The 27,665-nt window shown below is 46.2% G+C and overlaps 3 protein-coding genes across 3 annotated transcripts; 2 read left to right on the top strand and 1 right to left on the bottom strand.

The window, feature by feature from the left end:
• Nucleotides 1-499: 499 nt before the first annotated feature.
• On the bottom strand, nt 500-1,450 carry LOC308644862 (olfactory receptor 14I1-like; the record flags this gene model as incomplete). Its single annotated transcript, XM_081286573.1, has 1 exon — nt 500-1,450. One exon carries the CDS (start codon nt 1,448-1,450, stop codon nt 500-502), a length of 951 nt encoding a protein of 316 aa, XP_081142699.1.
• Nucleotides 1,451-10,635: 9,185 nt separating this feature from the next.
• LOC308644783 (olfactory receptor 5V1-like) lies at nt 10,636-11,589 on the top strand (the record flags this gene model as incomplete). Its single annotated transcript, XM_081286458.1, has 1 exon — nt 10,636-11,589. The coding sequence occupies one exon, from the start codon at nt 10,636-10,638 to the stop codon at nt 11,587-11,589; it is 954 nt and encodes a 317-aa protein (XP_081142584.1).
• An 8,050-nt stretch (nt 11,590-19,639) lies between these two features.
• On the top strand, nt 19,640-20,593 carry LOC308644721 (olfactory receptor 5V1-like; the record flags this gene model as incomplete). The annotated part of the gene is made up of 1 exon (XM_081286328.1): nt 19,640-20,593. One exon carries the CDS (start codon nt 19,640-19,642, stop codon nt 20,591-20,593), a length of 954 nt encoding a protein of 317 aa, XP_081142454.1.
• Nucleotides 20,594-27,665: the final 7,072 nt, after the last annotated feature.

Below are 27,665 nucleotides of genomic sequence, written 5' to 3'. Positions count from 1 at the left end.
GGCACCGATTGCCAGACATCCCATTACCTTGAGTCAGAGCAGGATCAGGGTGACTTTATATGAACTATCTGACAATCAGAAACCAAAACCAAGCTGGGAGTTAGCAAGTGTGCCCTTTTGGATCAACCATCGCCGTCCATTTCTCTGGCACTCTGTCGACCTGCCACTGTCACCTGCTCTAATCACTTATCTCTGTTCCAGCCGCAGTGTGAGGGTGAATAGTGGGAGTTCCCCACCCAGCCTCTCACATGCTCTTCCAGGGTGGCAATACCCAGTGCCCAGGGTTCTCTGAAAAGCACGTGTACCTGCTCACGTGGGCATTCACAAGGCCTGGCCTCAGTGTTTCAGGAAGCTGCACTTACAATATAGCGTTGAGCAAGAAAATGAAGACCTAACCGTGTAGTTCACCATCACAAGTGTAAACAGCAAACATAGAACACAACTGACGAGAATCAAACATAAGTCAGACTGCTTTCTAGTGATAAATTGATATTTGTTGTTAGCTAAGAAAATCTTTGATTGGGAACTTGGTATGCCTGTTGAACATTCTACGGAGAGCAGCATTAATCTCCCTGTTCCTCAGACTGTAGAGGATGGGGTTTGTGAAGGGGGGGACCATGGTGTAGAACATGGATGTCAGCAGATTTTTAAGGGATCCTTCCATTGCCACGGGCCCTAAGACAGCCACTGACCCAGAAATCACAAACAGGAGGAGAATCGCCAGCTGTGGGACACAGGTGGATAAGGCTTTGCTGCGGGCTTCCGCTGAACAGATCTTGAGCGCGGTTGAGAATATGTTGATATATGACATCAAGATGAAGACGACACACACCACCACGAGGCCAACACTTGCGGCGATGATGACGAACTCAGAAAACTGGACGTCGGGAGATGAGAGCCTCAAAATCTGAGGCATATCACAGAAATACTGGTGGATCCGGTTGGTCTTTGTAAAGGGAAGCCTGAACATGGAGCCTGTGTGGATGGCAGAGTAGACGAGCCCGCAGGCCCAGGAGCCACCCGCGGCCTGAATGCACGTGCGCGGCGTGACCACCAGCCCGTAGTGCAGAGAGTGGCAGATGGCAATGTATCGGTCATAGGACATGACCACAAGGAGCGCAAACTCTACAGTGGCAAAAAGTATGTAAAAGAAGATCTGTGCAGCACATTCCTGCAGTGAGATGGTCCTACGGCCTGTCAAGGAATTAACAATGGATTTGGGAACAATCACTGAGATGCTGCCAAGGTCTAAGAGGGACAGATTGCTTATGAAGAAGTACATCGGAGTGTGAAGGCGTGTGTCTGTCACAATAAGAGCAACGGTGATAAGATTCCCCGTCAAGGCTCCCAGATAGATCACCAGGAACAGCAGACCTTGCAAAACCTGGAGCTCCTGGGAGCTGGAGACGCCAACAAGGAGGAAGTAGGTGAAGGAGGTGACGTTGTCCATGCCTGCTAGTGAGCTGTCCTCAGAGCCACAGGCCAAGGGGAGGATGCCACAGCCGAAGACACACAACCTAGGTGGGTGGAGTAAGGCATTGAGGTCAGGTGAATGCTCTACTTCTGCCTGGATTTTCTTCCCTGAATCTACTGATACCCTACTCTTTCTAATCCTCCTAGGATGAGAGAACCAAGCACATGAAGTATTCAAAATGAAACCCAGTCCCACGCCCCTTCCACTTGTTGATACATCTACTCTGTCGTGTAGAACGGCTTTCTAAACCCTCACCCTGAGGCGGGGCGTGATCAGGATCCCCCTTCCCTCTATCTGAGGGGTTATCCCAGACATTCTCAAAAGCTGCTGGGTCGCCCTCTGCCTTGAGCATGCCCTGAGCACCTGAGCAGTGGCTGGCTGCTCTGGAAAGCAGTTCCATAGCCAGCTCAGGGGATGGATCTGAGCTTCCCCTGGAGGTGAGTGGATCTGAGGGAGACCAGGTAGGAGGTGCAGCCCCTTCACTTCCACTGTCCTTGAACCCAGGCTTGACCCCATCACCCTGAAGAGCTGGTCTGATCCAGCACCTAATGTCTGCTTCTGGTTGCCAAGGTGTGGCCAGCTCCCTTGCCTACCCCTCCTCTGCACCTTCACCAGGGAGTCCTGGGCCAGGAATCTAGTCCCCTGGGGGCAGCTCTCCTCCAGACCTTGCTCCTCCTGTTTCATGGCTTTTGCTAACTACGCTTGTTCTCAAGGAACCATCTCAAATTCAATTTATTACCTGCACTCCTTCTGAAGCATTTCAAATCATAAACAATCTGTTTAAACCTTATCTTCTCAAGACTAAAATTAGTTATTTGGTAAGATCTGATCACAGCATGACTCTATTTTCATCAATTAAAAAATCCAGGATTGAGAGATAATACTAATAAAAATGTTAGCATTTGCCTTTTTAAAACACTTTATATGTAACTTATTTGCCATCAGAAAAACATTTATGATTTTTCTACCTTTATATGCCTAAAAGTAACGACTTGCATACCCCGATATATTGATATGATTTTTTAGTGTTTTAGCAAATATTTTATGCTAATTGCTTTGATTGTACACAGTTTCTCCATCAGCCTCCTTTTACCAGGTGAAGAGAGTCCACGATCAGAGAATGTTCTTAGCCAGAAGCCCACGTGGGTGGGTGAGGTGGATACCGACAGCCCCGTAGGTCGCAGCTGCAAACCACACTCTGTTCTCAGTGTCCTTCACCAGGTGACACCCTAGCAGGGGCCAGTAGAAGTCTTGTCATGCTATTGGTTCTTCAGAGTGTCCGCTGTCTCTTTGGTCCAGGTGAATGCTCACATTTGCCCGTGCTAACCTCACCTCACATTCTACCCTTCAAGGTGCACCTGCACGGCCTCCTGACTACTGCGCAGTACAGAAAGTTCAGGGTGCCCACTCCCCTGCATGTGTGCAGTGATACTTGGAAATTACTTGGTTCAAAATAAGGGCAATAGAATACACTGGGTTGCTAATTTTAAAATAAGGGCAATAGAATACACCGGGTTGCTAATTCCCCACCACTGTTAACACTTGAACACAACAGGATATATAAATTACCTGCATTATCCTGTTAATGCCTCATAAATCCAGCCTTTATAAAAATCATTCATCATAATAGCCACACTAGGTACCTCGGAATAATCTCTCTCTCTCTCTCTCTCTCTCTCTCTCTCTCTCTCTCTCTCTCTTTTTTTTGCCATTTTAAACACTACTTTTGCTTGTATGACTAGACCTCCATGAAATGGCATCATAACTTTCTTCTGCATGTAGATTTCCTGGTTGGCCTTCTGAATCAAGCTCAGGAAATTTTTCCTTCATGGGGCCTGCTGCTCTATTCCAAGGGAATTTTTCAATCACTTTGGCTTAGTCTGCTTGACCTGGACAGTGCACGTACAAGGCCTTCAGGGAGCAATAAGAACGAGTTGCCTCTGCCAGGCACAGTGGTGCATGCCTGTAATGCTAATGGCTTGGAGGGTGAGGCAGGAGGATGGCAAGTTCAAGGTCAGCCTCAGCAACTAAAAGAGGCCCTAGAACCCCTGAGTTCAATCTCTGATACAAAAAAGAAAGAGAGAGAGAGAGAGAGAGAGAGAGAGAGAGAGAAAGAGAGAGAGAGCTAGTTGCCTAAAATAAACACAGAAATCTAAAACTCTATTCTGTGAACGCACATACATCTGTGAATCTGTGAAATGGAAACATTTAAGTATGCTTTAGATTTTGGAGTCTACCAAGCTATTTCTGTCATTTACTTGCCAAGAGAAGTGCACAAATGACAGACACAAGCTTACCTGTGAACCAGGACCACGTAGCTGACTTCCCTTGCAGAAATACTGCTTTTGCATAATTTAAGGAGAGGGATGAGGTCAGGGAGTGAAATATAGAAGCTGCTTCTCAGTGAGACTCATGCGCAGATCCCAAGGACAGCCCTGCTGCTGAATGATGTATAGGGACACCAGGTCTTTAATAAGAACAGCCAGGTTCATGCTTCTGCTGACCTCTGGAGACCTGTCTCAACCTCCAAGGAGGCGGAGTTTCCTCCAGCTGTTAACTGGCAAGGATTCCGTGGCCATACCACTGAGGGTCATTAAATTCCTAATATTTTTAGAAACACTTTGTGTGTGACACTTAATAAAGGGAAGTGCTAAAAATGTTTTGTATATCGCAAGAGATTCAATAAATTTTCCAATTCATGTCTGGCTATAAAATTAATTTATTCTCTTTATTCTGCATGGGTTGTTTCAAAAGCTAAATAAACTTAAAACAGATCACAGAAAGTTCATTAATCGTGAACACACTCAGTTTCCAAATTGCAACCATTCTTTTAGAAATCATAATTGTTGCATGTTGGCATAGGGTCGATGAAGAATGCTAGCAATTCTATAAAAGTATGATTAAAATAGTCCTTCCCTTTTGAATCGGGTATAAGTGCAAAGCAATATTTTTCTTATAATTCAGCCAAACCAGCCCAGAATAGCAGAATGAGCAAGGGAAGTATACAAGAATTCATGGTATTGTCCTAAGGCAGAAATTAAAGATATTTTCAGAAGAAAATAATAGTTTCTCTCTTCTACTAATTTTGGTTCTTGGATACAATGCATTTTGCATAAAACTCTCCTGGGGAGTTAACTAGTTACAGGATGGCTTGTTTGTCAAGTCTCATGATGGTGTGGTTAAGTTTTGTGCATCTGAGTGTTTGCAAACCTTGACTAAAATGCCTGGATGTCACATCACATGGCACCCTCCTCCATCTCCTGTCCTACCTTCTCCTGGGATCTAACGCTTCCGGATTTCACATAGCAGAATCTACAGCTTGGCCTTTCTGTGCCTGGTTTGCCTCGGTCAGCATGGTGTCCTCCAGGGTCACGGTGCTGTCGTGACAGATTTCCGGATTTTTGAGGCTGGAGGTTCTCCACTGTGTGTTTACACCTCAGGTCCACGTGTTCATTGGATGGTGGAGGCCGAGGTCCATCTGTACCTTCTCTGTCGTGAACACACTGAGGTGAGCGCGGAGGGCAGACGTCCTCTCCCAGACTGATTTCAGCTCCTTCCGGCTCCCACAGGAGTGGGGTTACTGGACCTTGTGTGCTCCTGGCTGAGGCTTCCTGAGGAACTTCCGTGCTGTTTTCCATTACGACTGTCTTAAGGTGTCTTCTCACCAACAGGACCCAAGGGCTCCTTCTTCCACTTGAGGACACATATGGTCTCTCTGTTTGTTCACAGTGCTGGGGATGGAGCCCAGGGCCTCTCTTGTGCTAGGCAAGCGCTCACCTCTGAGCACACGGAAGCTGTTTCCTCCTGGTGTCAGCGGTTTTGCCCTGCGTGAGGGAGTGTCCGGGGGATTCGATTTGCAGCCGACGACATTGTCAGTGGTGGTGAGCTTCTCTTTCTTGTGCATCTGTCGGCCATTTGAGTGTCTCATTTCAGAAATGGCTGACCAGGCCTTAGCCCATTTGTGGGATTATTTCTTTCTTAGGAATGGGTTCGTGATACCTCATCAGAGGTGTAGCTTGCAAGCATTACTCCATTGCGTGCGTGTAGGGTACTCGTTTATCCACTGATCTACTGCTGACACTTGCCTGCTTTCCAGTCGTCAGCACTGTGAATGACATTGCTGTACACACTCACGTATGGGTCTTTGTGTGGACCTCTTTCCCCTCCTCTTGGGAGTGGGATTCCTCACTACTAGTGGACTTCTTGAGTTTCTTTCATGATAACTCTACATTTAATCATTTGAGAAACTGCTACATTATTTTCCCAAATGGAGGAGCTATTTGAGGTCACTGTGGGAGGCGGGGTGTGGTTCCAGTTTCTCCACATCTTGCCAGAGCTTCTGTCATCTCACTTGATTCTCACCATTCTCCTGGGTGTGGAGGGACACCTCATCCTGGTTTCTATTTGCAGTCCTCTGTAAATCAAGTGCAGCATCTTTTCATGTGCTTTTAACTATTTGTAAACCTTCCTTTGAAAAACGCCCATCCAGATCTTTGCCTACTTTTAGCTGGGCATTTTGAGTTATAAGTTATGAGAATTTCCGTGTACCTTAATTGCCACTCCCTTATCAGCCAGGTATTTTGCAATTTTTTTCCACTATGTGGATTGTGTTTTCAATTTAATTTTTGAATTATGATTAAATGCACCTAAAATAAAACATTCTGTCTTTGTCAGTTTTAAGTCTAAAGATCACTAGAGTTATGCACACTGGGAAGTGCAAACACTCTTCAGTTTGCAAGACAGAAAGCCCAAACCCTCAACAACTTTTGATTCCTCCCTCCACAGGCCTTCACCAACCTCCGCTCCTTCTTCTGTCGCTAAGAATTTGGCTAGGTTATTCAGAATATAATTTATAATTCAGAACAGTTCATTATTTTCCAGTTCCTGACCAATATTAAAACTGAGATTTAACTCTTCAGTGAAGGAAAGCATGTGGGATAAAATACATGTGTATATGTCTCTACACACACACACACACACACACACGCCCCACCCATGGCATAGAGCTCAGAGTGGGCTCTTTTCACACTAGTCAGCAGTTTAGTTACTAAGAACGTGGTCATGCAGGTGGAATGCAAGACAGATTTTTCCCTGTATTATTTTCATGTTTGTGTTTGATTTTTTAATAGTACTGTATTTTGAAAAGTTTCAAAGTTAGATTAAAAAATGAAATGATACAGCAAACACCTATATTTCCTTTACCTGGACTTACTAACTGTAATATATTGATTTTTCTATGCATTTACCTGTATACATGTGGATACAAAATTTATTCATGTGGATTCTTTTAATGTCTAATCAGTATACTATAAGAAAATTGATTTATTGATTACAGGCTTAAATCAATTTGAAATTCCAACCACTTTGTCTCTAACAACAGTTTTCCATGCTTATGGTAAATAATCTTAACAACATAAAAATGAATGTTTGTGCATAAGATTGTATTAAAGTTCACCCTATCTGACATGAATGAAATATATACCAATTTAGTAGTGAAATGATATTTTACAGGAATGATTACTCTGATTACAGCAAACTATTGTGGAAACATCAATTTCCTCTTCACTTTTGTCTGGTCATACAATCAGTGGGGAAAGTTTTGTTTTCTCTCACTCTAGGCAATTAAAACAAACCCTTCGTCACCCTCCACAGTTCAGGTCCATTTTCACACCTATGTGAAATTGCTCAGCTGTGAGTGCCCACGACTGCATTAGTAACTGGGGCTTGTGCAGGTATTCCCACCTGGGTCTGCACTGTCGTCATAGGGGAGGTGGGGACACTATAAACTACAGTGTGACTTTGAACAGGAGCCTCACGTAGAGCTGAGGAGTGGCTTGGGTTAACTGATGTGCTTTTAGTTCTCTGGTCACCTGGCTTTATTCCTGAAATTTGGTATTGCTGAAGACACCTGTGGACCAGGAAAGGCAGGAAAATTGAGTGTTCAATTCTGGACGTTGAATGGTAAGCTGTTGGATTTTGTGAAGATAATATAGGGTGAAAATGCACACATTTAAGAAGCCGGTTAAAACAGCATTAAACAAGCAAAGAGAACATTTTCAATTATTTAGAGTACCTAAATACATGTGTAAAAATAGTTCAGCTCAGCTCATAAAACATGCCCACACTGTGCATTTCCACCACCTTTGCATGTAAGGCACAGAGGTCTCTAGATACTGTTTCTGACCCAAGGTCCTGAGTGTGTGTCCCTGTGAAGTGGGACCAGGAGAGTTAACAGGCACTGAGATGCCACCAACCAGGGGGCAGGTAGTCTTTAGAAGTGTTTTTAAATTTTTTTTCTGGGTACAAACCCACGGCGTCAAAAGGGAAGCTATATAACTTGTTGCTTGGCAATAAAGCTTTAAAGAAAATTCTTCTTTGCTAAAGAAAGTTTAAATGTAATGTTTTCTGATATCATTATACTAAAAATTATATGTTTTAAATTACCTTAGCATCTGTCAGTGGTTGTTTGTGCTTAGTCAATGCTTTTCTTTTCTATATAAATTGGAAAACAAAAGTAACCCCAGGCTGAAGAGAAAAGCTGTATACGTATGGTTCACGGTGCTCTGACTGCATGTGCCCAAGGGCAGGCTGAGAACTGCTAAGGTGACAGGCTTCTGGGTAGCTCCTGGTGGACTGACCCTGGCTGCACGTCCTCTCCCTGACAGCCACCACGCCCCTGGCTCTGACTCCAACAAGCCCATCTCTGCCTGTGTCCTTCACACTCTCGCCCGCCCCTGCTTCACCAAGTGACCACAGACCACACATGCATGCCCGTCCTGAGGACGAACCCGATTCTGTGTGCAGGGCTCTGGAATCCTCAGGTAAGTGGGAAAGTTCGCTGAGCTTCATCCCCAGCCATTATTATTAGCAACCTGTAAGTTGTGCTTCTGATCAGATGGCAAATGCCTAGGATTGAACTGTGTTTAATTTAGTAGGAAGATCCTCACAGGAAAAAATCTGAACTCTATATCATGAGCTTAAACACATTTTAAACATTCAAGTACAAAATTTAAGGAGATTTATTATCTTTGCGAGGACAAGCTGAGTGTGTAACTGAAAGTTGGTTCATGGTTATGAAGATATTATAGACTCATGTCTCATAACCCTGAGTTTTAAAACCAGTCAAATTGTTCAGTGTGTATATAAAGAAAAACAAGTATTTAATACAAAATAAATATTTACTCTCTGAAGACACTGATTTTCTTGAAATAAAAAAGTACTTCATTTAATTTATGTTTCTATTTTGTTTTCAAAGTGTTACATATAAAAAGGTGGGCCAGCTGAAACTACATATCTCTATAGAGTCATGGACATTGGAGAATTTTAGAATTGTCACAGTAGATGGTCTCTTTTTCTAATACATATTTTTAGTTGTATTTGGACACAAATACCTTTATTTTATTTATTTATTTTATGTGGTGCTGAGGGTGGGCCCCAGTGCCTCCCACGTGCTAGGCAAGCACTCACCCTCTGAGCCACAACCCTAGCCAGTAGGTGTTTCCTGTTTTAACATTTTCTTTCATTTAGTGGAATTCTTTTTTTTTTTCAAAGCTGCATAATGATACACAAGGACTTTATGGTTATCACAGCAATGTTCTTCAGTATGTTCCACGAGACAGAGAGCTCATCATGGAGAGTGCTATGTATGTATGGTTCACTGTGGATGCTCCATGAGGAGGGAGGACTGATGTGTTAAGTAGGACCCATGATTCCTGTTTAAATCCTGCAGGGAGAAAGGGTGAGGAGGTAGTTTCATTCCGTTTGTATAAATAAATCACTGTGTATGAGCTGCCTTAATTATGCATTTTACCTGAGCAAAGAAGTCATCAATCGTCTTATCAGGCAATGCAGAAAGAAGGGGGGTCACAGACAAGGACTTCTGCACTTTGTGTTCTAGCGGTCTTTTCTGAATTTCTAGTCAAATGTGTGTGTTAAAAAATAAATGAAAGGGGCTGGGGTTGTAGCTCAGCAGTAAAGTGCTTGCCTAGCACATGTGAAGCACTGGGTTCAATCCTCAGCACCACATAAAAATAAATAAATAAAATAAAGGTATCGTGTTCATCTACAACTAAAAATATTAAAAATTAATTAATTAATTTAAAAAACAAAGAAAACAATAAAAACAACCAGTTTTCAAAGGGATAGAAAAATCCCACACAAGTGTAAACACGTAGACCTTCATTTAAAGTCATGTTGTAAATAGTTTTAAGAATTGCAATTATGTGAACTCTGATGAGACACACTAGTGAAACTAGAAAATTAAATAAGAATAAATAAAACTAACATGTTCTAGCATATGTAATTTAAACCACCTTATTTCCCTAAATATATTAAGCATGTGGCTAAGTATGCAAGTTTTACATTCAAAAGGTACGTGTAAACAATGTGAGTATATATGTGTTTACACACACACACACACACATATATATATATATATATATATATATATATATATATATATATATATGATATAATTTCCTGAATGGGGACAGACAGACACTTTCAAACAAGTCAGTTTATGTCTTCAGGGTGAGTTTAATTTTATTGAATTATGTTTAAGTTTGAGTGATGATGACTTGTAGATGAAGAATCATCCTTCCTTTGATTTCTTCAGAATGGGAAGAGCCTGTCAGAGCAGGGTGTGCACCACTTATCACCCCACCCTCTCTCCATCCTTTCAAGTGCTAATTCCTAGTGTCTACAGAAGTGCACACACCTAGGAACAAAGCACAGCTTCTATGTCAAGGTCTTAGTATTGAGACGAACTATAAAAATAAACACTTGGAAATAATACAAAGCAGAACAAAACAGGTGTCAAAGGAAAGGTGGATTTCCACTGAATTCTACAATACCCAGAACAGCAGAAACCCCACAAATGTTTGATGGAGAAGGTAGATTTTAAATTTCTCCATCTATTCAGAATATTTCCTCTTGGTAAGGAACCAAGGGTGAATATTTTAAGAAATATCGTAAGTAATGTAAAGGACATGTGTCCAACAGGGGTTCAAATAGCTACACCTCCTGGTCAGTAGGGCTGACAGGTCATGTCCACCACATGCCCACTGCTTCCCAGAGCTCCCCAGCCCCGGGCTCCCTGCTCTCTAGACATAACCCGGCTTGTTGGCTTCCTTCCCTCCAGGAAGGCCCTGTTCAGGGAGCAGATGGACGTGGGCAACCTCAGCACAGTGACGCAGTTTGTGCTCATGGGGCTCTCTGACCTCCCCGAGGTGCGCTACCCTCTCTTCATGGTCTTTGCCATCATCTACCAGATCACCTTGGTGGGAAACGGGGCCATTCTCTTGGCCCTTTGCACGGAGAGAAAGCTGCACACTCCCATGTATTACCTTCTGGCAAATTTGTCCCTCCTGGACATCTTCTGCCCATCAGCCACTGTCCCCAAGATGCTGCACAACCTCTTGAGCGGGGAGAACAGCATTTCTTTCCTCGGGTGTGCAGTGCAGCTCTATTTCCTGGTGGCCCTGATGGGGACCGAAGTCTTCCTGCTGGCCGTCATGGCTTATGACCGCTACGTGGCCATATGCTTTCCTCTGCGTTATGCCCTCATCATGACCAAGGTGCACTGTGTCCAGCTGGTGTGTGGGACCTGGGCAGCTGGGTTCCTCAACTCTCTCCTGCACACTGTGTCCACCTTCCGCCTGTCTTTCTGCAAGTCCAACCTGGTCAACCAGTACTACTGTGACATCCCACAGGTTGTGGCCCTCTCCTGCTCCTCCACGTACGTGGCAGAGATGCTTGTTTTAGTGGTAGGAGGCACACTGGGAATCAGTGCCTTCCTGACCACCCTGGTCTCTTATGTGTACATCATCTGCACCATCCTCAGGATCCGGTCAGCAGAAGGCAAGCGCAGAGCCTTCTCCACCTGTGCGTCCCACCTCCTGGTAGTCTGCCTCTTCTACGGCACAGCCATCTTCACCTACATGCGCCGCTCCTCCAGCCAAGACTCCCTCTCCAGAGACAGACTCATCTCTATGCTCTGTGGGGTGATCACCCCGATGCTGAACCCCCTCATCTACAGCCTGAGAAACTCGGAGGTCAAGGGAGCACTCACAAGGGTCCTGTGTGGAGGAGCACGTTCACAGCAAGCAGAGCATTAGAACAAAGTGACTCCATGCTCTGCCCAGAGTGAAGTCATGGGAAGAAGTCATAGAATAGTTGCCCCTCAACGTGTACAATCCCTGTCTGTGCACCCACATGTAACTTCAGCTGACCTATCCATTTATGTGTATCTCCATCTCAAAACTTTGGGACCCTAACATTTGGCATCCAATAGTGAACGTCTTGGAGGGGAAAGGAGGACTGTTGATCCTGAGTGGACAGGACGAAAGCTGGTCTATCCTAAGTTCACCTGGACCCTTGCCCACCGTGCATGTACTCATACCTCAGCCTCCACCTGCTCCTGAGTCTGAATCTGTCCTAACCATCCATCTATGTGTCTTCCTTCCACCCATTCCCCTTGGCCGTTCACCTGCTCACCCTGCCATTCTCCCTGTTACGGTTTGGATGTGAGCTGTCTACCAAAAGCTCATGTGGGAGACCATAGGAGAGGGTTCAGAGGGGAAATGATTGGATTGTGAGAGCCCTAACCACCTCAGTGAATCAATCACCTGATGGGATTAATTGAGTGGTAACTGATGCAGGTGGGTGTGGCTGGAGGATTGGGGCACTGGGGCCGTGGCTTTGGGGTATATATTTTTGTCTGGTAAGTGGAGTCTCTCTCTCTCTCTCTCTCTCTGCTTCCTGGTCATCATCTGCCACACTCTTCCACCATGTGCGCCTGTGTGACTTTGTCATCATGCTTTCCCCATCCCCGAGTCTCAGCATTTTCATGGACTGTGACTAGAGAGCTGTCATTTCTGCTTCATTCTGTCCTTCTGTCATCTGTAGAAACAGGACAGCTTTCTTTCCAGACTACTACTTATATTAATTACACCACTTTGGGTCTGCAATTATTTATTTTTTAAAATACTTGTTCCAATTCTGAGAATCCCAATTATGTCCCAATCAGCCTCTTCTCAGAAAAGTAAATTAGCAGCATGACTCTTATGAATGACTATGGAAGTTCCACAAAAGAGAAAAGTAGACTACTTGTTATGGTTTGGAAATAAAGTGTCTCCCTGAAGTTCTGGTGTACGATTGTGATGTGTCAACCCAAAATAAAATTTAACAATAAAAAAATGCATTGCAAAGTATCCTGTGTTCTTTGCTTGGAAGAATTAATATGGGGCAAGATCCAAGATGGTGGGCCGAAGGGAGGCAGCATTCTGTGTCGCTCCCTGACTTAGGTCTCAAGTAGTAAGAATACTGCTTCTCTGCAAGCAATATTCCTGCTCCCTGACGGGAAACACGGCCACCATGCCCATACAGGGCTCTAGACCTCCATATCAGAGTAGGTCTCCCAATTACTGGCCCACACAGGACTACTGGGCAACCAAGTGGGACCATCAGCACCCGCACAGAACTCTCAGCCACTCACCCGAGCAGAAATCACTGATGCCACTCCCCTGGCAGCTTCTCACATGCAGGAATCTGGCCACCACTCCTGTGTGGACCCCCATCTACCAACGTGGGGCTGCCCCATCACACCAACTTGGAACTCTGCAGCAGCAGAGATAGTCCCCTACACGTAGTGGCCTGCTTCCAAGAACTTCCCACAGGCTCTGAAGTCAGCCAACAGCCACACACTTCACACCACAGAGTCATTTCTGAACTCGTCGTCCAATGCCTTCATGGCTCCCCCCACATAACCCGACAGCCCACTGCTGAAAGCAGGCGCCTCCATCTTGGGTCACCTTCATCACCATCTTCAGTAGGGGCAACTCCCAGTTTGGAACTCTGGCTGGCCAGGGACCCAGTTTCTACTCAGTTTCTTCACCATTCAGAGGGTGGAGATACCAGTTAACAACAGACGACCCTCCCCTATTGGATGAGAAGGGAAGCAGGAAAGATACTGATCTCCACCAAACAATCCCTGTGTCTTCCTTCAAGATTTTTTTTCCTCTCCCTCTCTATTCTCCCACCCTCACATCCCCAACATATGTGAAACCAAGTGCTTTGCATGAATTAGGATACCGCAGACTGGGACTTCTGACTAGCATATTACACCTGTGTAGTATACTCTTTATTTCTTTTTTCCCATCAGTTTCTACTATCTTAACATTTTTATTTTTCTTAATATGAATGTGTGTTTGTTTTATGTACTCTTCTGTCTTCCCACTTACTTGTCTACCCAAATTTACTTCCTCTCCCTTCTTCTGCTACTAACCTTCCTCTTTAGATTTTTCTTTCACACTTCCTAAGATACAACAACTCTATCTCCTCACCCCCTACCTCCTCAGCATATCATCCTACTCCTCGCCCCTGGTTCTTTGTCCACCATCAGAAACTGTAAACCCTTTTACAAATCTACTGAGTATATTGTAGATAACAATTGAATTCACCATTTCTGGACATTGTGACCAAACTGTAAGTGTCTTAATGGCAAGCATCAGTTTTTAGGGTGTATATTGTTTATATTGGGATCTGATAACACTGTCCTTCACCTCAAAGGAGAGGTATCCCTACAGGGGATAAGCCTATAGGGTAAAAGAGTAACATCTAAGATCCACAGAGCTAGAAGGGAAGACACACAACAACATGAAAAGACAAGGGAAAAGAGTGCCCCAAACAAATCAAGATGCCACATGATTTGAACCCATGGCCAGCACAGCAGAAGGAATGACAGAGGAGTTCAGGATTACATAATTAAAATGTTCTGTGAATTAAAGGAAGAATTAATATTGTTAAAATTACCATATTAAAAAATCTGCAGATACAATGTAATCCCTAAAAATTTCTAATGTCATTTTTATAGATTAAATTTTATATAAAACCACAAAAACCTTGAGAAGCCAAGGAAATTATGGGCAAAAATAACAAAACAGGAGGAATAACACAAAGCTGGAGTTAGTTTGAGGAAAAAGTTCAATTTTTTTGTTGAGATCAATTGGAAAGTGTGGTGAGTATTGCTAAAATTTGAATTTTATGTCTTCCAATATTTCTTTAAATGTCCCCTTCCAAAGGTTAAATATTTGACATGATAGATACTTTAGCTTGATCTAATTATTCCATGTTTTATTGAAAATAATAAATGTGTTATATCTAATACTATAACTACCATGAATTATTATTATCATTAAATAATTTCAAGTATATGAATAAAAATTAATGCTGATTGTGATTCAAACACACCAGAAGTGATGAAAGAGTAAGAAGCAGACACCGGCCTCGAGGTCAGAAGCTGTGACTGTGTGGCCCTTACACCAGCCCAAAACTGGAATCAAGCAAAATAACCCAGAACACAGCAATTCCCTGCAAGTAATCAGAAAAAGCCGGGGGGGGGGGTTCGACAAACAGCCTAAAAGTAACCGTTCTAAGGACAATAAGTGAGATATATTTAAACACACTTGTGGATAACTGAACATTGTCAGGAAAACAGAATAAACCTTAAATAGATATGCAAAAGAGAAAGAGGAAAAGACCAAAGCAGATCACTAAAAAATCGACAGGCAATAAATACTGAGGAGTAGAAGGATGTGGTCATTGCAGGAGAACATGGTGGAGAAAGGACAAGTGTCCATTTTGCTTAATTACCTGGAGCAGGCCTGGGGAAACTGACCGTGAGCAGACAGATGGACGTATTGAGACCTGAGCTCTGTACGGCACCATTATAGAGGTGGAAGGAGAGGACGCCCTAGTGGTCAGGGCAGCAGGGTGATCCTGTGCCTTGGACACCACAGACTTTGAATTACAACCGGCTCTGGAGACAGCGTCTTTCTGTCCCGACAGAAGGCTCCTGTCAAGAGGAGGCACAGCAATTTTAAATACACATGCACCCACTACAGGAAAGGGCTGTGTAGGAACATGGACACACCTGAACACAAACGTCAAGAGCAGTGAAGTAAAGGTCGGCGCTCAGACTGGACCTGGATTGTCCCAGGGCCTGCATGGTAAGAGCCTGGGCTGCAGTGTGGCCTGCTTGGGTAGTGGAGGAGGGCCAGTGGAAGCAGGGTCACCACCCTGGACATGCCCTGAAGATGCTGGCCCTGTCCCTTCCTGCATCCCCATGCTTCCCAGATGCTAGGAGTGAGCAGATTCCACCACCTCAAGCCCTGCCATGATGTACCTCACCACAGGCCCTGAAGCCACAGGGACAAATGACCATTGGGGAAAGCTCCTACACCAGGAGCCAAAACAAAGCCTTTCTCTCGTTAAGCTGATTGACCGCCAGCATTTGACGGCCGAGGAAAGCCAGCTGACACGGGAGGGACTTTGCAGTAGAACCTTCTTTCCGTTCAGGAAGACCATCTGGCCATCTGGCCTGCGGAGAGCAGAGGCACCCAGGGGGAACCACAGACCATTCCACTCAGGAGCGGCAGAACCACCCTCTTCTACAAGAACATCCCTTCTGAAAAGCTGGAATAACTGTACTGGAATGTCCACGGCAGCTTGGGAGACTCTTGTCACAACCCTGGCTTGTGAGAGAAAGAGGTACCAAGAGATCCCAGTGTGAGACCTGAAGAGAGAGGGAGTGTCCTGAGGTCCAGTCCAGGAGGGTTCCCAGGCCGACGCACACATGTGGCGTCCATGCTGCGCACCCCATTTTGATGGGAATCAGGCTGCTTCAGGTAGAAGCTGTGTCCGCGCATCCGTGGCTCCCTCCCCATAGAGCAGACAGAAGCCGTGGGGACTTGTATTTCTGTTCCTTTTGATGTTTGTGTCTGACTTGGTCCTGTTGAGTCTGAAATGAGTTATTGAAACAGTGAAATGGGTTAACATTTACTTGTTGCCCTCACCACATTCAGTCATTGCAAACGCTCTCTACCTATCATCCATCTGTCCTTCGGTCATCCATCTGTCTGCCATCTATCTGACTTTCAGACAAAGATTCTTCTATTGCTCAATCAATACCCAACTAGGAAATCAAGTTGGGGTCACCATTGGAACGGGGTGCACTAACACTCACGGGTCTGACCCTGCACACGCAGGTGTCGTGTGGGTGGCACACAGCTTCACAGAGGAGACGTGGAGTGGTGCATGGACAACGTGTGGAGTTTGCCATGGAGCTGCACGTGTGTCAGTATCTGATGATATAATCCTACTTTGGAGGGATGATTGCTATGAATACAGACACCTTGACAACTACACTCTTTGCTCTTGATGACAAGTGCATTAGCAGGAAATGTCTTGCTTTACCTCACCCAGGACCATCATTAGAATCAAAGATGGCACTCACAGGATTTAGACTCATTTTTAAACTTCCTGAGATTGATTATCTATGAGTTTCTGTTAGTTGGTTTCAATTTGGATCATGTGCAAGAGAAGAGTATTCCCCCTAGGGTCATTATCGTTACTGTCATTTTTCCTAGGGGAAAAGGGGTGCAATATAAACCAGGCTAAATTCCTGACTGCGTCCAAATGCAATCGATGAGTTTGCTTTTCTTTCCTGATGTGATGTGCTGTCCAGATCATCTGGCCTCCTGGTTGAGTATTTTTATGGGTAATATAACCTCCTACAAAAGAATACTTAAATGTCATATTGCCTTGATATGCATATGGTAAAATAAGTCATTTTAATTGCATGAAGTTTAGGTTATATGTGGGCTATTTGTGCTTCATGATTTTCTTCTCTTGTTCTCTAGCTAGTGGAAACTTGAAATAACTCTTTTGTGAAGAGAAAAGCTTCCTGTGCGGTGTACGTGCCTTGGGCCATATGCAGAGGGGTAAGTCAAACACTGGAGGGTGGGACATCTGGGTGATTTCCCAAGGAGATGATGCCCGCCAGCCCCCATGTGGGTTCCCATGGTGTGTGTGATCAGGCGGCCACCTAGAGCACCTATAAGGCTGCATTTCATGAGCACTCTTCTTAATCTCTAGTCCATCAACTCCTGATTCCTCACATTGACAAGGAAGGTTCTGGAACTTCTTCCTCAGCAAAACACTGAAAAAATATGACTCTTATTTTTCTAATTAGATGGCTGATTAAACAGGATTTAATTAAGTTTAGTAGAAGGAGATTGCTACTCCAAACACAAGTTCCCTCACCACATGAGCAAATTCTACGTTCCACATGTCAAATCAGGAAATTTTATTGAGTTTTAAACAATCAAGTGCAAAATTTAATGAAAATGCAATAGTTTTTGGAGGATAATTGTTGATTATGTAGCTTTGAGGAAGGAATGGAGCGTGTTATCAGTCTGAATGATACTCATTCCTCATAGTGTTGTTGTTTTTTTTAAGTCAAATTTGCAAATGTAAAAAGAAAATTAGTAACTATCTTGGAAGTTAGTGTTCACTTTCTCAAGTTACTGCTCCCCGGGTTAGAAAAGTGCCTTATTTATTCACTTAAATGTACTAATATGGCCAGGCCATCAGAGCCTCGTTTGGGGGTTCTTCCTGCCAAGGAGGATATAAGCCACCTGAGAAATTAAAGCCTAGAATAATTAGTGAAGAACAAAAGACAAGATCAGAAAGACAGATTCACCAGGGGAGTCCCTGATAGGTCCAGTCCACACAGGAGCTGGAGCCAGACAGTTAGGAATGGCTCCCATGTTGACTGATGGGGCACATCAAAGGCAGGGATAAGGTTTCAGGGTGGAGTCTTGCTTCCTTAGGTCTTGCAGTCCGCAGGTTGATTGGCATCTTGGCCGGTCACACCCATCTCAGAGGGGCTGTGCGGCTACAGCAGGTCACCCCATCTCCAGTGCTATGTGGGACCTTTGGCAGAGCTGAGGGGGAAGTTCACCTGCACCAGGCAGTCTATCCCTGTGGGGGGCCATGGGACATTCCAGTGCCAGACCCATCCCCTCACTGGCTGTGACGTGCAACACAATCCACACTCAGCCCATGGATGGCTCTCAACATACAAGTACATTTTAAAGATATTCATACATAAAGATGCAGACAGGAGTTTTAAACTTGGTGGAATTGAGAGCATTCCAAACCTAAGAGTTGAGATGACAGGTAGCTTTTCCCTGAACCATTCTCTCCCTCATTACACATCCCTCCTCAGATGAAGAACAGTCACTGCCAATCCATGACTTATAACAATTTTCTTCCCTAGGTTTTGATTTGAAGAGATCACTAAAAACTGTTTTTTTTTTACCCCCCAAAGAACAGTGTTAACAAACCTGGTGTTACTTGAGGAGGGAAAAATAGAACTCTTGCAATTCTTACCCAAGTCTTTCAGGAAATAGAAAAGCAGACTGAAAAGCATTTCTTGCCAGGTAGGAAACGTATCCTTGTGTCTAAGTGGTAACACCCATGTTCTCTGAGAAAGAAAGCATTCCCAGCTGCCACCCGGCTAAATAGATCATATGAGGACCAGAGAAAGTAACTTTTGGATTTTATTTTCTGACCAGTTTTATCTTTGAATTTTCCATTGCATGCATGTACTGTTAGAGGGAAAAAATCCACAGGGCTTACTTGTGGCATTGAACGAAGCTTCCTGTAAAGAGGCGGTGACTGGGCTTCTGTGGGCCGGGCAGGGCTATGCTGACCCGGGAGGCTGCTCTGGAAGTTGTGTGGGGATGCTCCTGCTGACTTCTTCCAGGTCTGGGTACTTCTAGTGCAATCCACTTCTTCAGCTCATGTTTCTCCATATGTCTGCTGATTCTGATTTAAGTGCACGTATCAATGATTGCACCCCTAATCAGAATGATAATATATGAGACATAGATACCTATAACAGGTAATATGAATGTCCAGGACCTTCTAAGGAATCTAGTACCAAGGATAGTACCACCCAGGGCAGCACGAGGCAAGTGTCCCAGCAGAAGACAGAGCCCTGCTCAGAGCTCGCTCCACTGCGACTTCAGGGTGGTGAAGGCTGGCACCAGAGTCCCCAGGTGCTCAGGCAGCGTCCTCTGGAAAAGGAACCTAGCAGGACTATTTCAAGAAATGGCAAGAGTACAGCTGTGTCCAACAGGTGTTTAAATAGCTGCACCTCCTGTTGAAATAGCTACACCTCCTGGTCAGCAGGGCTGACAGGTCATGTCCACCACATGCCCACTGCTTCCCAGAGCTCCCCAGCCCCGGGCTCCCTGCTCTCTAGACATAACCCGGCTTGTTGGCTTCCTTCCCTCCAGGAAGGCCTTGTGCAGGGAGCAGATGGACGTGGGCAACCTCAGCACAGTGACGCAGTTTGTGCTCATGGGGCTCTCTGACCTCCCCGAGGTGCACTACCCTCTCTTCATGGTCTTTGCCATCATCTACCAGATCACCTTGGCGGGAAACGGGGCCATTCTCTTGGCCCTTTGCACGGAGAGAAAGCTGCACACTCCCATGTATTACCTTCTGGCAAATTTGTCCCTCCTGGACATCTTCTGCCCATCAGCCACTGTCCCCAAGATGCTGCACAACCTCTTGAGCGGGGAGAACAGCATTTCTTTCCTCGGGTGTGCAGTGCAGCTCTATTTCCTGGTGGCCCTAGCTGGGAGTGAAGTCTTCCTGCTGGCCGTCATGGCTTATGACCGCTACGTGGCCATATGCTTTCCTCTGCGTTATGCCCTCATCATGACCAAGGTGCGCTGTGTCCAGCTGGTGTGTGGGACCTGGGCAGCTGGGTTCCTCAACTCTCTCCTGCACACTGTGTCCACCTTCCGCCTGTCTTTCTGCAAGTCCAACCTGGTCAACCAGTACTACTGTGACATCCCACAGGTTGTGGCCCTCTCCTGCTCCTCCACGTACGTGGCAGAGATGCTTGTTTTAGTGGTAGGAGGCACACTGGGAATCGGTGCCTTCCTGACCACCCTGGTCTCTTACGTGTACATCATCTGCACCATCCTCAGGATCCGGTCAGCAGAAGGCAAGCGCAGAGCCTTCTCCACCTGCGCGTCCCACCTCCTGGTAGTCTGCCTCTTCTACGGCACAACCATCTTCACCTACATCCGCCCCTCTTCCAGCCAACATTCCCCTGCCAGAGACAGACTCATCTCTATGCTCTATGGGGTGATCACCCCGATGCTGAACCCCCTCATCTACAGCCTGAGAAACTCGGAGGTCAAGGGAGCACTCACAAGGGTCCTGTGTGGAGGAGCACGTTCACAGCAAGCAGAGCATTAGAACAGAGTGACTCCGTGCTCTGCCCAGAGTGAAGTCATGGAAAACGGTTTTCTCTCAAGATTCGGGGTAAAGTTCTGTACACACAGAAATTCATAGACATACATGTAGGTGCACCTTTAGCTGTACATATTTATGTATCTCATTCTTTATTAGGAATTAAAATTTGTCATCCAAAATTAGAATTCTTTGACGTTCTAACGGACTGTCTGCTAACTTGTATCCATTGCTACCTTTCCTATGCCCATCCCATATCCAGCCTGTCTGAGCCCTAACAGAGCTAGACTATGTCATCTGTCTTATTTCCTTTTTTAATCAACATCCAACCGTCTCTCTGTAGATCTTCCATTTAAACTCCTCATTTCTGTATTTTTAGCTGAAAATGGACAAGCTGTGGCATGAACACTTAGGAGGTTCTAAGGGAAGTTAAGGTGCACACACATGTGTTAACTGAGCTGCATCCTTACACAGCCCTCTCCTCGTCGCCCTGCGCTGTCCTGTGGTGGGAGCTCTTGACACGGACTTGCGTGACGAGTTTGAAATGCGCGCTGTGTTACTGGCCATGCTCATCATGCGCTGCAGCAGGTCTCGGGGACAGGAATACCTGGCCTGTGTGTTGAGGCTCCAAGCCCTGAGCACTCATCTACCACTCTCTCCCTCCCTGGTGACCCGCCCTCCTCTCTCTCCTTTCTTTGAGTTCAATTTATTCAGGTTCCACGTGTGAGTTGAGAACATACGGTATACATATGGTAATATACGGTATATATATTGTAACATACGGTATACATATGGTAACATACGGTATACATATGGTAACATACGGTATATATATTGTAACATACAGTATTCATGTGGTAACATACGGTATTCATGTGGTAACATACGCTTATTCATTTAGCATAAAGGTCTTCATTTCCCTCCAAGTGAGGAATTTTAAATCAGGGGAGTGCTGGGGGCAAGAGCCTTTGGCCCTGAAGCCTGGGTCCACCAGACACAGTGTGGTGCTCTCAGGCCACCTTCCCAGGTGGTTGGGATTTGGCTTGGGTTTGCATTGATTTGTTCAAATTCCCTTCTTATTTTCTAGTATGAATCCACATCTTTCCAAGAATGTAGTTCCACACCTTAGTAAAACCCTCAGGTGGAGCATTTTTCACGCCCGGCCGGTGGGCACTGTGACAGAAGTCACGTCCCCCCTGCACAGGGTGCTGCCGTCTGTCAGGAGGAGGAAGGCTTGTCCCCTGTGGGGTCTCAACAGTCTGCGTAAGCAGATTTCTCATCTCCTGCTGAAAACCTCTCCGCCCACCATCTTCCCCATCCCAATTTACACCTCCTCATGCTTCAGGGTGTACAGGTCAGAGCACAGAGTCGCCTTGCTATTATCTGAACCTGAGTGTCCCCTGAAGCGCCTGTGCCGACACCTAGACCCCAGCGGGATGGCATCTGGAGGGGGGCCTCTGGGAGAAAGCAAGGACCCACAGTTGAGCCCTCGAAAGTGGACTCAGAGGCCACATGAGGGAAAGGAGACCCGCCTCAGTCTCCCAGCCATGTCTGGCTATAATGAGGTGGTGCCACCACACCCCAGGTGGCAGACCCCACCAAGAGCCCGATGTGACCCCCACAACCAGGCTCCAGGACTGGAGGAATTTGTTACGTAACCCCTCAGGTGTGGCATCCTGTCCTCATCGTCCACAGATGCAGCGCCCTCTTCTGCAGACCCAGCCAGAAACTCAGTGCTCCCTCCCATGGCTGCGGCTTCTGGGTGCATCACTGAGGCCATCCCCCAACTTCACCATTCTCCTCAGTGTGCTTCTCCACAATGCAGCTGTGCACGTCCTGACAAGCGTCCCCATATTCAGGAAAGGACTTCCAGTGTCATCCTGTGCCAAGCCCACGTGCTTCATGAGCAACCGACTCCCAGGCCTGAACTCAGTGTCCTGGACTCACCCCCACCTTGCCCGCGCGGCTGGACTGCCTTAGTTCTCATGCTCGTTGTCACTAGGGAAGGCTTCACGCTCACAGTCCTGGTGGCCTAGGTCCTCTCCACCATCTCCGTGGCTCGCCCCCTCCTCATGCCGCCAAGGCCTTCCTCACCAACGCCTCACCCCCACACTCCTGTGGGCCCTTGACACTGCCTCACGGACTCCATGATCCCAGCATTTATTTCCCACTTTTCCCCTAGAATATGAGGTCTCCATCTTCCAGACACACCTGCAGTGCCCAGCATTGCTGCATGCTCGAGACCCCCGTGGACACTAGTCTGCTAACTAAAGAGCCATGAGGCCAGTGTGGCTCTTGGCATGACTGAGGGGTCACCCAAGTCCCAGCAGTAAACATGGGCACAGAGAGGGCTGGGCAGGGCAAGAGACACTGCTGCTGCTGTGCCTGGCCTATCACCCAGACCGGGAACACGAAAGCCAGCCATTGGGCCAGGCAAGGTCAGCTGACCTGAGCTGATGAGAGCAGTAGCTGTGGCTGCAAGACAGCCCCAGCAAACACTGGGCATGACGTTGCACCCTCGTCATCACAGAGGCTCAGGAGGCTGAGGCAGGAGGGTCTCAAGGCCAGCCTCAGCAATTCCATGAGGACCTAAACAATTCAGTGAGTCCCTGTCTCAAAATAAAAAAATAAGAAGTTCTGGGATGTGGCTCAGTGGTAAAGTGCCCCCTGGACTCAATCCCTGATACCAAAATACAAAAAATAAACAAACAGAAACAAAGAGCACCAGCGACTGGGCATGAGGGATCATTCAGGGTCAGTGTGGCCAGCGTACCTTAGGACTGGGAGAATGTGGGCTCCAGGGCTTGGGAGTACTGGCCCAGGCACCACTTTGTGTCTGAGTGTCAACCTTGCTGCTTGCCCATGGGGACATTGCCCCTTCCTGTTCTCTCTTTCCCACTTCATGGCTGCAGGGAGAGCAGGTGAGCCTCTGTCTGTCCTGAGCCAAGCTGCCTGTCCTTTCCCTCACTGCCCACCCTACTGCCCAGCTGCAGACCTGGAAATGGGCAACTGCTCTCTTGCGGATGAGGACCATCCCTGAGTACATCCTCTCACAGTTCCCGGAAAACAGCACTAGGGGGCAGCCTCGGGCAGCATCAGCCTGCGACCTCCCTCCTTCACCAGCAAGGCAAGAGAACTTCTGCTCCGCATCGGATCAGCACTGGACCCAGCTGGTGGTGACTTGGGTGTGGAGTTTCTCTGGCAAGTCACACAAAGTTCTGAACTTGACTGTGGTAGAGGTGCAGGACTCCACAGCTATGCTAGACAAGAAGCACACAGGGCGACTGCGTCACAGTAAAGCCCTCGGGAACATCAGGGTGAAGAAAATGACGCTGGACCAAGCCCAGATGGGAGCAAGGAAGAGAAAGAAACAGAAAACATTTAAGTCATGAAATGAGGTGACAGGAACATTTTCAAATATTCAGTAAAATCAGTAACCAAGAATGGAGAAGTCTGAGAATCTTGATTTAAATCAAAAAACACAAAGTTAAAAGAAAAAAAATCAGGAAAAATCTGGAGGTTTGAAGGTGAATGGGACCATGCCAACCCAATGCAGGCTTCAGGCTTCTTCCAGGGACGGGGCCCTGGGAGGGCACAGGAGGAAGTGACTCCATGCAGCCAAGTGACAGGTTCAACTTTGGTCCTGCTACCCGTCAGGTAATAAGGCATCTGGACCAGAGACGGGGTCTGCCCAAGTGCTTCACAGCACGCACTGGTCCACCCCATGCCAGCCCCGCTTCCGGCAACACAAGAGGAAGGTCAACTTCCCTGTGACCAGGGTTTGGAAATAGAAGCCCACCATCCTCCCTTCCTCTCAGGAGGTGCCCCTAACTCAGCACCGTGGCAGTAAAGAGATGCCCCAAGTGTCCAGGTCCCCTTCCTCCTTGAAATGCAGGAGCCTGGACCCAAATGCCTCAACCCAGAATCCACCCAGGCGCACCCCTCAGCTGTGCCCTGCAGGGCACATTGTCTCTGTTCTATCATTCCTTTATTTAAATCAAGCTACACTGACTTTATTCACTTATCATGTTCACCATCTAAAACATCTGTTGCATATAAATGCACTGTAATGTGAACGGATGATTCGATCAATCACAATGGATGCTCTGTATCCCACGTAGTTAGGTCACATCAATAGCCTCACCATGACAATCTCCACATCAAAAGTGATTTATTTTATAAATTTTGACTCATTTTTTTCTTCCCCTTCTTTCTTTATGCCGCAGTCCGGCTGCAGCAAAATAGCCAGGGGGTGACGAGGAACTTGTGTAGATTGATACAGCAGGAGTGGGAGCTGTTTATTGTAGGACAGGAGCGGTATTTATACATTCCACACAGCTTATCTTAATTAACATAAACTAGATACAGCAGTCAACCAATAAGGAATCTCCACACTTAATGGCTCGCTGGCGTTACTTCACAAACCACTCCCTCTGGCAATATGCCAGGCACCATCCAGACTTGTTTACAGACTCTAACATCTTTACTTCTTTTTTTTTTAAATTTTAGTTGCTCAAGTACCAAGTGATAGAAACTTAAGTTAGATGGGGCTGCTCCTAAAAGCAAATTTCTTAAACCCCATCCACATTTCAAGACTGCTGAGTCCCAAGTCCATCTTTTAACTGCTGGGCTGCCAGGATCACCTGCACCGTATTGAAGCTACATTATTCCAATAGGTTATTAATTCTGCATGAATCAGGGCAAGCAATTGGTCAGCCTGTGACAGTCCCATGCACGTTAACTGAACATGGCAAATATTCACTCTTTCTAGACGTGAAACTAAGGATCACGTCCCAGCAGTTTGGAATTTACCAAAGCTTGTTTCCTGTGCTAGTTAATCCAGGAAGCTCACCCATGGGTTTGTGTGACTCCATTGGGGATAAATGAGTCAATTGCTAGCAAAGCTGTTAGCTGATCACTCACCCCCTGACAGCTTGCACCATTCATTCAGCGCTATATTGAGGTTTTCTGAAAGACAGATTAATGGGTCCCAGCTTCTTAGTAATTTAAGAGAAAACCATAAAATGTTTTGTGACCTCATTTTGGAATGCAAAGGTGTCCCAAGGGCACCCCTTGGGTCTAGCCTCACCACGCCGTGCCAGCCTCTATCTCTGGGCATCATCCCAGCTTGCAGAGGATGTCTGGCTTCCAGTTTCCATCCTCTGTGGAACAAGAACTGCTCATTCCTTACTGTTGTGTGGAAAATGCTTCACCTTTTCTGTTCTGCTGAGGCTACAAAATTCACTGTTGACTTCTACATCAGCTCTGAGGGCAAGTGCGTCTGTCACACAGCTTCGAGCACTGGGCAGTAGAAAGCCTGACTAGGAACACTAGCGGCTTCCTTTGTTGTGACAGCGAGCGGCTGTCCCCTCTGCCACACAACCTCTCCAGCGTGGTGGGCAACGAGGATGGCTTAGACTCTAGCAGGTTAGAGTGGAGACACTGGCCATGTAATGTCTGTGCTCAGCTCTTTAAAACCCTGGCTGCTGGGCAGCTGTTATTTCGTAGTGACTCTGGTTTCTATAAGCAGTTGTCCAAAGCCGGAAGAACTTAGTTCCTCTTATCACCCTCCAGGGGTAGGAGGTCTCTCTAGAGGCAGAGAGGACTGTACTTGGACTTTTCAGGTCCTTAACTCACTGCAGAAAAAAATTTAAGGAAGATTCAGGTCTCAGTGGCCAGGAAGAAGGCTGGGCTTGGGTTTCTTAGGGTGCACACGAGGTCGGACATGTGTGATCCCAAGGGGATGGGGATTCTGAGCCAGGCCGTGCCTTCTTAGTCTCAGGACCCTGGTCTGGTATGTAGGCTCTGTCTGTGTCCAGGGGTGGGGTGGTCCAGCTGGTGACTGAGCCAGGGGGTCATGGACCAATTAAATGGGAGGCCCTATGCTCAGGAGGTTGATGGTCTAATTCTCTTTGTTTTTCTTTCCACACTTTATAACTATTTATTGGTGTATTAAAATTTGACCTAATAGTACGGTTCCTATGCCTTATTCCTACATGCACTTAATGTCATCTGCTCAGTCTCCTTCCTCAGGATGTCTTGAGGTTTTGTTCCTGCTTTGCAACATTCCAAAAAACCTACAGGGAACTGGAAAGTCCCAAAGTTCAGTGATCCCACATACTCCAGCCAAAGGGGTGACGTCTTGGGATAGGGTTCAGTCCCCAGAGACATTTCTGCCACTTCTTGGAGATTTGTCTGCAAAACCAGAATGCAGTGTGGCCTTGATGGTGATCTTCAGCATACAGAAAAGGAATGTGAGCAGTTTTTCTTTTTTCCTCTCTTTAAAAAAAAAATCGATTTAGCTTGAAGCTGTGGTTAACCCAAGGGCCTCCTCTTGTCTCTTTCCTCCCTCCTGTAACTTAATGGAGGACATTTCAGAATTCTACTTTCTTCAGCATCAAAACAGAAGCACCACAGTGAATGGAGCAGATCATGTGATATGTGTGAAGGTGTCTCAGTGAAGTCCCCTGCCGTGAGGGATTACAATGCACCAGGACAAACTAGCAACACAGAAACACTTAAAGACCAGTGAACAGAAAGAATCAAGCCTGAACGTCCAGAAGTAAACATGCCAGTGTTGGGCTGGAATTCCAGGTGAGGAGAGGGCTCTCAGCCCGGGAGCACAAGCTCACAGGGAGCAGGAAGGCCTGTGGAGTGAACGGTGGCACGGAGTCACGGGGACAGGCACAAGGACTGGCATCTGTCACCGGCACCTGTCACCATGCTGTGCCAGCTGCTCTTGGTGCACCAAACATAAGAGGGATTTTTTGCATTTAAGCTTTGGGGGCTTGGATGGGGCTCGGAGGCAGAGCATTTGCCTGGCATGTGTAAGGCCCCGAGTTCCATCTCCAGCACCACAGGAGAAAATATGAAGCATTGGTGCAGAAATGGAAATAGTAACATCCGTCCCTCAGAAACCCATGGAAGCAAACGGGGAAATATTTAAAGATCTGAAAACAGGCCTAACTCAGAAACAACAGTAGACACGTGACTGACATAAAAGATTCTTTAAAGTGTCAAAATATATCAGTAGACCATGCCACACACACGCACAACCACAGAATTTCAGAAATTGAGA

This window comes from Spermophilus citellus (genome assembly GCF_964194105.1).
Source record: "Spermophilus citellus genome assembly, chromosome: 1".
Classification (NCBI taxonomy): Eukaryota; Metazoa; Chordata; class Mammalia; order Rodentia; family Sciuridae; genus Spermophilus; species Spermophilus citellus.
This window is presented reverse-complemented; position numbering and strand designations above follow the sequence as displayed.